The sequence below is a fragment of the Apis laboriosa genome, unplaced genomic scaffold (genome assembly GCF_014066325.1).
Source record: "Apis laboriosa isolate Shangri-la unplaced genomic scaffold, ASM1406632v1 scaffold34_cov151, whole genome shotgun sequence".
Classification (NCBI taxonomy): domain Eukaryota; kingdom Metazoa; phylum Arthropoda; class Insecta; order Hymenoptera; family Apidae; genus Apis; species Apis laboriosa.
Window position 1 is genome coordinate 7,980,439 of NW_025222928.1, and position 12,425 is coordinate 7,992,863.

Consider the following 12,425-nt stretch of genomic DNA (forward strand, 5'->3'; position numbering starts at 1 on the left):
TTACTTCTTTGTTTTAGTTGATCGTTTTTTCTTTTTTTCCGCAAGTCGATATGGTCCCAACTTCCGGCGCACCATAACGCCTCGCCACCAAGCTTGAATCTTGATTGCGCTTTTTTGCATGCGTTTCCATCGCTCCTTCTCCTTTTTCAATGCCTCCTTTTCCGCCAGATACGTGTTTATGAACTTTTGATTACATCGATACTGTAAAAATACGATTTTAAAAATCGATTTAATACTTAAAGATTGCAAAGAAGAACAAATATAAAAAGAAATAAAAAAAAATATGGAAAAAAATTTATAAGTATCGTGTAGTTATATTTATCTTCGGTTTGTATTAATTTTTTCATATGAACAAATCCATTTATTTCAATAGTGTTGCAGATAATTTTTAATTCTTTCATCTAACTGTCGACTATAATGGAAAAAATTAACCAAAATACTAATTTATTTTCCCTTTATTATTTTTTCATTTAAATGAAATTTAACATGATTTAAAATAATCACAAATAGACTCTTGACACGAGTTATCGATTTCCTAAAAGAATTTCCGCGTTATACATTGATTCTTACGCTTATGAAAGTGTCGAGTTTTGATTTACAATTAATATGACAACGATAACTTTATTATGTAAAATGTAGAAAAAGAAAAAGAAAAAAAAATATAAATTTATACGTGATTGTATAAATTTATACAAGTTACAAGTTAAAAAAAAAAATTCCGATCGAACAATGATCAATTTGATATATTCGTTTGAAGAAAAACAAACAAACATGGAACTCTGATATAGAAATCGAGCTACCTCTTCTTTAAGTTTATCCATCTCTTTTTGAATTATTTTTATTTCAATTCGTAGCTGTTGGATCTCCTTCTCGTAGATCTTTTTTTCTTGAATATATCGCTCTTTCCATTCCTTGTTTTTTTTCTCTAGTAACTGTGGATTTAAAAAGAAAATTTTTATCTTATCTAATTTCCTTTCTTTTTTATATGAACATCATAAATGCTTTAAGGTTATGTTCGATGTTTGAAATTTATATACATTTATTCAATTCGTGTTTCATATATTGTTATAAATAAAATTGTAAAAAAAAAAGAAAATGTAATATAGAAAATGTTTATTTATATATTTTGTATGAAATAACGTAATTGAAAAACACGTTTGTGTAAAAGTTCGCAGTTTGTTTATGATAATTGAAATAGAAATAACGCTCACTGCTGTTTCCTGGGTCAGAAATTTTGTTAATTCGGCGTGAACTCGCCGTTCATTTTTTTCACGTACGCGCTGATCTTTTAACATCTTCTCCAATTTTTTTACTTCCATGTTGCAACGCAATGAATTCTGCTCGTATCTTGCTTTCTCCCATTCCGTAACATAATCCAACTCCATATTCGAGATTAATTTTAATTTTTCCACGTTATCCTATTGTGTTGCATAAATAAATAAATAACAGAAATAACAAATAAAATAAATAACGAATAAAATAATTGTTTATAAAATTAAAAGATTTCAAAAGATTTTTTCAAGAAAAAATAAGAATACCTGTTCCTTTGAAAGCTCGTTCAACATTCGTATTTTCTCCTGCTCGTTAACAATCTTTCTCTCATCGATTATCCTTTGCAATTTTGCTGTACTTTTTCTCAATTTCTCTTCCTCTTTGAAAAAACACTCCTCTTCTTTCTCGCGTGTCACGATCTTTTCGATCTCTTCGGTTAATAATTCGAACGTCCCTCGTTCTCGTATTTCTATTTTCAACTCCTCCATGATTCTTTTCACGTATAAACTAAACGTTAAAATTTAAAGTGTTATCATTTATCATCTTCTTATTAAAATATGCTTCGAATAAGAAATGAATAAGTAAAAATTATCATTTATTTTTACGCATAATTACGTATTATTACGAATTGTTTTCTTGTACGTTTCTCCAACCTATTTTCGTGAATTTTCTTCGAAATGTCTCGTTCTTTAACATCGTCGATTTCCATAATTTCCATTTTGGGATTCATTGCTTTCAAGTCACTGCAACGAATATAAAAATAAAATTGATTTTTTAATTTTAAGAAGAACATACTTTTCGATCGTGATCGGTAAAATTTCGATCTAGCATTTTGGTTTAGCATACTCAAAAGGTAAACAGTCGACAAGAATATCGTTATCGTGTTTTGTGGGCTTTCTCAGCGTTCCGTGGTAAATGGTCAACGCATTCGTGAACTCCTCGAGCGCTGCTAAAATTACGGGCCGTTCCGCCAGGGAGAACCGTAAAGAACCATTCGTGGCCATTGAGTATCTCTTTCTCCTTCACATTGAATTTTATCTTGTATCTCGCGTTAACGTTTCTCTTTTTCTTAATATTTTTTCAAATGGAATTATATCTTTGATAATTTTTGTTTGAAACAAGCTTTTGGGGAAAAAATTAGAGTTAAAAAGATGTTTATTTAATAAATTTAACGCTTGTGTTGCTAGTAAAATATTCAATGTCGAAAATATTGGATACATATTACAATTATAATATTGATATTATTGATATACCAATATGATTATTCGACTTATATATTTACATTTATCCATTTGATTTTTATTCTTTATTCATTCAAATGAATTAGCCTGTATGCTACATATTTTTTCTTTAGTTTAGTTAATTTTAAAAACAACTTACATTTCATTTAAATGCAAATCAACCGCTTGTTTTAAACGGTAAAGATAAAAATCGCAATTACTCTTTTTCTTTATTCTTCTTTCATCCTTTCTTCTTTCTTCTTTAACACATTGCGGTCACTCACTCGCTCACTTCTCAACTCCCGAGTCCCAAATTAAAGTTATAGATGTCGTTAGTGTAAATGCTATGGATCTGATGTCCAGTTAATTAAAATACACGTATAAAAGGAATACGTAAAATTAATCATGACACGGCGCACGTTTGACGGAACTGAATATTCGAGAAAGGTGGTTCGCCGAGTTTCAAAACACGTGATACGGTTTGATCCATTACTGGTACGTCGCCCTTGGAAACAGCGTTTTATTCGAGCGTCTTTCGGTTCAACTGTATTTTTACTATTGATCGAACCGCTTGAATTGTTATATATTTTTCGTATCGTCAAAATTTTAATTTGGCGGATATACGATTTTTTTTTAATATTTTAGGAATAATTTAAAATTACTTTTCTTTTACTGAGAATAACTATTAATTGCATTATTTCCTTTTTGTTAAAAGTTTCAAGTACTTTCGAAGGAAAGGAACTGCGGCAGAAGGTCGAGTCAAAAATAGTTAAGCAGTTGGGAAACGTTATAGATAGTCTTCCATGTTAAAGCTCGATTGAAGAATTCATTGGGAAAGATATTCTGTGGACACTCGACAACTTTCTTCCTTGGTGCTATTCGTCGATTGTCTCAGCCGGGTAGTTGGCTGTCGAGAAAAGAAAGGTTCATTCGAATACATTCCGTTCTAATTGGAAAACTTTTTTGTACCTTGAACTTTAATCGAATCTGCATTGTCTAAAAGTTATATATATATATATATTATACCAACTCGCGGCTTGAGATATTTATGTTATCTGTAATTCATTAAAATCGTTGAAAAAGAATATAAGTTAAGATATAATATTCTGTTGTTGAACAAATTTTTGTTTAAAAAAAAAAGTAATCTCTTTTTTCAATTTTTATTTTAAATTATGCATATTTTATAATAGTCTTTCTTTAGAAAGATTATTTTAATCTCGCATATTTTAATCTCACGGTGGCAATGAATTTGTCATAATTGTTCTATAAAAAGATAAGCAGTATAAAATGAATACAATATTTTTAAATTTCTTTTTTTAATTTTTGATTCATATTTTCGTTTAAAGATTATAAAAGATAAAACGTAAAGAATCTTTTGATATTTGTTTGTAGACAATCTATGAAGTAAAAATAAATTATTTTAGCAGAATGGTTTAAATATATTTTATATCAGATAATGTGTATACATATATATAATCGACGCGCTCCACTATTATGCGCGCTAACTTCAAATTACATCTAATTTGCATTCTAATAGTCAATAAAGCTAACAAATTTTTTTTAAATTCTCATTTGATTTAATTTAGCATAACTTATTAATCTTTTAGCACGAATCATACTTGTTTTAATTAAAAAACAAAAAAAGCAACAAATGAAACAAATATAAATCGAGAAACAAAAGAATTTTATGAAATAAAATCGAATAGTTACAAAGAATTCTTTCAAAAGAATTCTTTCAAAATATGATTCAAGTTTCATTAATTATCTGCTGAAATAGTAAAGCCATTGAGAATGATGGTACTTTAAGCTTGAAAACTGACAAATGTGGAGGATAGAGTTTGATAAAGGTGACAGAAACACGTCGGAAACATTGTAACGGGAATGTAATGTGCTTCCGAAAGTTTCGCCGTGCACGAGAATTCCGTTTTGCTACGAAAGCTTGGAAACAGGAATAAGATGTGTACACATGCGCACAATCGAGGCGGCGTCACGCATGCGTAATACTGCGGCGAGTGTGGTGAGGCGCGAGGGCGGTGTCGGTGGTGAAAGCAGAGAAACGTTTTCTACCCTTTGCTCGTCGTCGTCGTCGTCGTCCTCGTTGTCATCGTATGTTCATCTATCGTTTCATTGTGCATACTCGTGGCGAACGGTGCAGTGAGTGGTATTGCCGCAGTCGACGAGTCGATACGCGGTTCGGATTGTATTCTTCCTTTCAGTAATATCATTCTTCACAATCGCGTATGATATTTCGAGCTGTCGACCTGTCGCGAGGGATCCTCGGTCACGGTGGAATCAAAGGTTATAACCTGTCATCGTCGTCATCGTCATCGGCGCCGCCGACGTCGTCGTCGTCAGTCTCGATCAGCTGCTTCGCGGGTGAGTAAAGAATATTTATGTTTTTTTTCTACGGAACTTTTACTCGTGTTCGTCAAAGATCATTTATATCACTGTGGATATTAGAGTTAACCTAGTTGCGTTGCTTTTGGAACGCCCTCGTGTTTATGCCGCGAAAATGTGATACGTTTGAAATGCCGGGAGAAAGAAAGGTCGATTGAAACAATTCACTTATATTTTTAATTATTGTAAGATTTTTTTTCACTTTATTTGTATATATAATTTTTATGAATATAATTTGGTCGATGTAGATAAGTGAAATTATCGATCTATTGGTGTTCTCGATGCCTTTACCGATTTAGGAATCCCAAGGGAAATTCCATACCTATCAAGATTAACCTAGTTACGAATCTTCGAACTGCATGAGAAACGCGTTGTATATAATATAGTTTTGATTTTTGTGCAACGTGAAAGGAAAAAAAAAAAACAGTTTCAAGATAGACTTTTCGTTTCGCGTTAAGTAGTCTCGTAGTTTACAGTCACTTGTGTGGCGCTTAAATCTACCTAATTTAGCAACCGAGGATAACAGTCCTCGCTGAGTTCTCTCAGCGTTGACAGGCATAAAAGGCAAATTACGTAAATATTCGTATTGCACTTTCCCGCTGGCAGTTTTGTAGGTAAATACAGAATTTAAATCGCTTCTTGCACGATTTTATGAATCTCTGGCAGTAGATATGCAGCGTCTTTAATTCTATCAGGGTTAACCTAGTTACAGAATCTTCGGTACGCCCTCGTGTTTATACCGCGAAAAGAAAGAATATTCGAAAGTTTGTAAGAAATATAGTTTTATTTGTATTATACAAGGTAGCCTCGTTTTTTGCAGAATTTATTTTTCTGTAATGCTTTTCAATGCATATCAATACTTGAATTTAATTAATGAAATTAATTAAGTTGTTAATCTTTAAGTATACTTCAGAATAAAAAAATATGGAAATCAATATTTTTTATTGAAATATCATTCGTCATTCTATTTTTATAATTTTTTATATATGAAATAATTTAAACATTAAATAAGATCAAGTTTTAATTCAAGAAATATTCTAAAATTTATTAATAATAAATTTTGATAAAAATTCTCGAAGAATACACAAATATAAACAAACTAGTCAAACATGCAATTCATCCCAAAAATTATCATTAAATGATTATTTTTCTGTTGTTCCGTTTGGGAACATGCGAGTTTGAAAAGAATTTTTTTCTTTCACCATCTTTTTAATTAATGGGTTCATGGCCGAGTAGTTAGTTTACACACGCGTCAAGAACGGCCATTGCCACGTATTAAGTACGCCATTATTAAATGTGTAGTGCGGCTAACTTAAAAGAATTATTTTATGTAGTTATAATTACTTTTTCTCTTTATTTTCTCTTTATATTCAATTTCTCGTTCATCTAAATATCAGAAAGTACTTTATAAAAACAAATTCTAACGATAAAAATATGAATTTATATCTTTATATACTTGGAAACTAAATCATTAATATAAATAATCGTTATAAGATTAAATAATAAATATATTTTTTATTTTTCACTTTTCAGCATATTCTTTTTTTTTTTTATGTATTCTGGAAACAAATTATACATTTTTTTCAAAATTTTTGTCATGAAATCTAATGTCCAATTGTAAAATCGAACATAAGATACAAAATAAATAAACAACTTATTAAAATCGATTGAAAGCGACAACATTTTTCGATACGCGCGAATTTAAGTTGTATTAATAACGCTTACATAATTCTCGTTTTATTCATAATTGTTCGAATTTTAGCGAAATTTGGTTTCGAATTTATGAAGATCAATCGGTATTTTGACTTATCTAGAACAAGAGAATCTTTTATTCAAACGATTAAATTTTACGTCCTATAATAAAGAAAGATTGAACGGTCCTGTACGTGGATAAATTTCTTAATCGTTCTGCTCGGTATATATGGTAAATATTAGGTACATGTGATTGGTTGATTGTTCATGTGCCGTTAACCGTAATCCTCGATTCCCTAGATGACGTTCGCGATTATTGGTTAAACGGCACTGTCGGATTTATTGCTAGAATTACTACTGACTCGAATGGCGTGATCATTTTCGGTTATTTATCGTCGTCCCATTGAAACGGGACGACGCATCGAATTCGCTTGGTTACGATGGTTTATCGATGCAGTTGTCATTTGTTTAAGAAGGCTCGTTAATTAAATGTTAATAATTTTTTAATTCCTTCAAAACATTCGTTGCTTCTCAATGTTTTGATCTAGTTTTTCATATATATTCTCATTTAAAAATATAATTGTTCAAAAAATTGAAATTGAAATTAGATAATCGTTAATTCAAATTTCATATTATGTCAAAGTTTTATCAAAAATTTTCTCGAGTTTTACAAGTTTCTCGATTTTTAAAGTTTATACAAAAAAAAAAACAAATAATTTTCAATAATTATATCATAAAATTTCCAAATGATAAAAAAAGATCATTACCTAATATTCTGTTTTAAAATCAATTTTCAAATATTTCCGTATCAAGATTAATTCAACATTTATAATTAATTTCAACTCAGAATTGTAGAGGATTAATCGGGAGATTGTCGTGCAATTACGCAGCCGTAAATCCCGACAACAATACGTTACAACGGCATAGCACGATTTTCGAGACCTGTCCTTTATCAGTTTCATGAGAGAAACGCGAGGCGCATAAACGGAGGTAGAAACATTTCTGATAACGGTTTTATGTACTGTTTGAAATATACCCTGGTGAAAGGAAAACAAGCGGGGCTAGTCGTGAAGGTGGAGGAGGAGGTGGAGGAGGAACGTTGTAGAAACGGTTTGGCCTCCCATGCTTGGGGGTTCGCTCGAGAGAAATTTGATCGATAAAGGCGCAACCGAATCGACGACATTTTCCACGCACAATCAAAGGGTTCCGTTCAACCTCTCCTCTCATAGTATTGTTTTATTGCTCGTTACGACCGACCTAATCTAACCCATTTCCTTTTATCCGTTCTTGATGCGCCCTCTTTTTTTCTTTTTTTTTTCTTTTTTCATTTCACCCAACAACTTATTTAGGCGAAAACCTTTTTCCCTCTCTTAGACACAATTTACGTCACGAGCAATTAACTTTTTTTAGTCCATCAACTTTTTCTGCCCGTCGTTTCAACAAGAAATTATCGCTCGCTACGGAATATCGTGTATTCTTCATCGAGAAAATTTTGAAAGTAATTTTCATGCATGTTTTATGCGTGATTCAAAAAATAAATTTTGAGATAAATGACAGATAGAGACGAACATGTGACATCATCATTCGCTCTATATCATATCGATCGTATACACGTTTCTTTCTTACTTCTTCATTTTTTGTCACTAATAGTTGAACCCTCCATCGTTTCACCTCACCGCGCGAACTGTTCGCGGTTATTTTTCGAAGTAATACGTAACTCGATTCGAGGTTAAAATTAAACCCTAGAGATAACCCCCATTGAGAGCCCTATTACCTATAATATTTCGAAATGGAAACGGATCGAAGTAGAAGTGATCACTCGAGACAAAACTTCGATAAGTGGATATAATTAAAGTTTTTCTTCACCGAACCTAGCCGGTGTCGCAGTGAACTCTTGCCCGGCCTCTGCAATAGACCTCCGTCGTATACATTTTCGTATTGCGCTAACAGCCTACTTACCCATTCCGCCAGCGTATCGGCAAGGTTGCACGAATCGTTTCACGCGAGCCTGCACCACCGAAGATTCCCTGTTAACGAACAGACCGGAAGCGGCGTGGTGGTTGCGATTTCCGATGGGAGGCGGAAACTCCTCGAGATCCGGAAGAGGAGTTGCGTACTGATTTCCTGGATATATATTAAGGGATCTCCTACTCGCATTCGATGTAACGTATCTTTGTTGTTATTTTCGTATAATTGGTGATTTTTTAATGCTTATTTATTTTAATATTTATTATACTGTTGTATTCGAATGTATATATATATATAATAATGTTGTATAGGAATATTTTCGATTTTTCTTTCTAGTTAATAGGAAAAATGTTTGTTGGGAAATGTCGAAATTATTATAATGTTTGTTTGGAGGAATGATTCGAAAAGGAAGTTACTCGTATGTTATGATAAATTTTCTAAAATATTATGAAATGTTTGTTTGCTTGTACTTTAAACGAATTTGATTTAAAATCTACATGCTGTACGAAGTTTTTTAGATTTTTTTTTTTTTTTTTTTGTAAAAGGTCTGGCGGCGGTAAAATCGTTACCGCGAAACAAATCTCGAATCCTATTGGGATTCAATGGATAACTGAACAATAGTTCTCGCATGCAAAGAAATGATTACAACTTTTATCGATATTTTTCGAATTTTATCGTATGCTATGATTTGTTGATGGTTAACTAAAGAAGAATCGCGGTGAACAGAAAAAAATATCGCAGACGTGTTAAATTTTTTTTTTTTTATATTTAAAAAAAAAGAAAGGAAAAATTGAAAAAATAAATGTAAAAAAAAAGAAAATAGAAAGAAGAGGATATCTAGTATCAACGAGTTCCGTGGAATATTATTTCTTTTCTTTGTGTTTCTTCTTTATTGAAAGAAAGACAGCTTGAGAGATTTAGAGGAAAGATATTTCAAATTACGTTTCAGCAAAATGTGTGTACATGAGAAACTTGTAAAGAATTTCGACCAATTTTGGAGCACAAAGGGACCGAAAAAATATGGTTGAAGTCTATTTTGTCTCACGACGGAGATTCAGATTTTATTCTCGAATCTTGGATAAAATTCAGGTTTATCTAAACGAAGAATTCTTTCGCGCAAAATCTATCGTTTCGACTTATTTCAATTAAAATTTTTGAAGCTATCAAATATTAAATTATGTACTTAACAAGGATATGTATAAATTCCGAATATTTATTAAAACGAAAATTAAACGCTAATTTTATTACGTAAAATTAACGAATTTCCTCCACTCTATAATATTCTTTGTACACGTATAAATATTTATAATTTGTATTTCAATTTCAAATCTCCCGCCTACTTATTTAGTAATATTATTTAGTAACATTAATTAAACTAGACTTATTTAGTAATATTATTTAGTAACATTAATTAAACTAGAGCATTATTGGCGCCATCTGTCGCCAAGGAATGGAGTGATGAGACCGATTCGATTGGAGAATACGGTTACGATTTAAACTCCAACATCAAGTTTAACGATGTTTACAAAAATCGTGCGAAGTGAGCCAAGTTTCTAGTTTGGAATCGAAAACAGAGAGGCGGAGAGTTTTCGATTTTCGTTTCACTTGGCGACTATACTAACCAGCGATAAGAGGCACGAGTTCTCGTTGTGGCTTCCTTGGAAGGTTTCGCGATAAGAGTGGACGGCGGCATGTGAACGCGAAAAGATTTTTCACGTGTTGCTTATCTTTCTCCCTTTAAGGCCGGCACAATCGCTTATCGACCGGTGGAATTACCGTCGTTACGGGCCACGTTCCTCTTATGCGGTAATAATACCCATTGAACTTCTTCCGATTTCATAGAAACTCGATCAACGCATAAAGGAGCGTCGCTCTTTCTCTCTTCGCTGGAAGAGCGCCCTCTTCGATTTCCTCGGCGAAGATACGCGCGTGCCTCGCCACGGAAAAACCATTAATTTTTTGTTGTTGAATACGACACCGTTTAATCGTTGCTCAACTGAAGTTCTTTTCTTTAGACTCTGAAGGGATATTATTTATCGCGAATCGTGTTGTTTGTTGCTTTTGAATCGTAGAAACTTTTTCCTTTCTTTATTAATCTTCGTTGTTCGACGGATAGATGTTGCAAAAAAAATATAAAATTGGATTGATTAAAAAAAAAATTTCTCTTTTAATTCAATGATAGATATATCTAACGATCTAATGATAGATATATCTAACAATTTGTAAAACGAAGCAAAAAGAAGGAATAAAAATGTTTCACGCAATCTGATATAAGGAGAAGCGGCTATTGTCTTGTGGACGCTTATGGACGTTCTTCACTTCAAAGAGAGGAATTAAGTCTACAGTAATCGCGTGGATAATGGACAAGCGTGAAGCCTCCTTGACGCTTAATTCCTCATTTCGCGAGGGAGATGCGACATTGTACCGTGTACAGGGGGATTTACTAGCGTAAACAGATAGTGTTGCTGACCATCAACTAGCCTGTGTACCATTCGCGGCTTCGTCTAGACTAAACAAGCGTTCAACACGCGAGATAACTTAAGCGAGAGCAAATTACAATTTCTCTCGTTTGGTAATTTTTTTTTTTTTCGTTAAAAACAAGATCATGAAAAATTCTACGAAAGTTTAAAGTAATTCGTTAGATTTATTATTATTTTTTTTATTTACAAGATATAAAAAGACGCGGCTAATAGGAGCAAACGGAAGCCTTTAGTGTTAACGAGCTTTTTGAATGGGTTAAATTATACGATGCAATTTTCTGGTCAGCTTCCATCGATCCCACTTGTTTCTCGCATTTCCTCTCTTCGCTCGTATTTATCTGCGTTTACCTTTTAGCTTTCGTTTCCCCCTTTTATTCCATCCTTTCTTCCTCTCGTTCCTGCTCGTTCCTATCTCTTTCTCTTTTTGTGTTTCCTCTTCCTTTTGTTCACTATCCGCTCCCTATTGTTTCTCATCCGTCATTCCGGATTCGAACGCTGAAAGACGCTGTAACGAAACGGAATATCATCGAACTGAAAATCACGATCCTTTGTAAATCAAAGGAAACTAGAAACGATCACCGAGTGGAATCGAACGAGTAAATCCATTCCGCGCTCTTAATCTACTGTTCATCATTTCTCGACGTTTTCTTTTTTTTTTTTTTTTTTTTTTTTCCTTCGTGACGCGAATCAAATCAAACTCGACCGGGTAGAATTTCGTACGTAGTTATAAATTTGATTCCAATTGTTCTCGATCCCCACTTCGGTCGATCCAAAGATATTCGATCTCGAAAATAAAATTTGATTCGATCTTCCTTTTATAAATATACGTGAAAATTTATTCTCCTTTATTTATTTCTTTCCTTCGTAATGAAGATACAGGCGAGCATGTAGGAAACGTTAAAATGTTGATCACCGAATCAAATGTTTCGATTTTCTCTGTCTTGAAGGCGGTTTCCCCTTCCTTTCTGAAATGTGAATATAAAAGCAACTCGAAATTACACGAGGAGGGGGAGCATCGAGGAAGGGAAAGTATGCGCGGAGAAAAGACAAGATGAACGGCGCGTTTTCACGATGACCCGGCAACGACTCGCGTAATTGCATAAAGCGGCGCACACAACGGCGCAATAAAATTGCTCTTTCAACGTTTCCAAACGTCTTCCCTCCCTCCCTCGTTCCGATCCAGATTTTTGACTTCCTCGATTTATTCCACGTTTTTAAAACAATCTTAATCTTTCGAACAAAATTGTCCAAATTATTTTTTGATCTGATCCCAATTACGAAACATTTTTTTTTTTTTTATAGTTTTCGAAGATTTTAGATATAAATAATTTTTTACTCAATCGATCGAAAGCGCGGCGAGTGGCGAATTTTTTGTGCCGAGATTTGAAAAGAAAAA

General features: G+C 32.9%; 2 protein-coding genes across 3 annotated transcripts in view; one reads left to right on the forward strand and one right to left on the reverse strand.

Moving 5' to 3' along the window:
* Positions 1 to 2,276, reverse strand: LOC122715120 (dynein regulatory complex protein 9-like). Its single transcript, XM_043937042.1, has 6 exons — positions 2,119 to 2,276; positions 1,926 to 2,015; positions 1,539 to 1,779; positions 1,212 to 1,418; positions 801 to 932; positions 1 to 201 (listed from the first exon to the last, which is right to left on the reverse strand). Exons 1-6 carry the CDS (start codon positions 2,274 to 2,276, stop codon positions 1 to 3), a joined length of 1,029 nt encoding a protein of 342 aa, XP_043792977.1.
* A 2,114-nt stretch (positions 2,277 to 4,390) lies between these two features.
* LOC122714787 (acetylcholine receptor subunit alpha-like) overlaps positions 4,391 to 12,425 on the forward strand; it is a 79,593-nt gene continuing 71,558 nt past the window's right edge. For both annotated transcript variants that reach the window (XM_043936451.1, XM_043936454.1), the window contains exon 1: positions 4,391 to 4,868. The gene's annotated coding sequence lies outside the window, so the exon portion shown is untranslated. The remainder of the gene's footprint in view (positions 4,869 to 12,425) is intronic.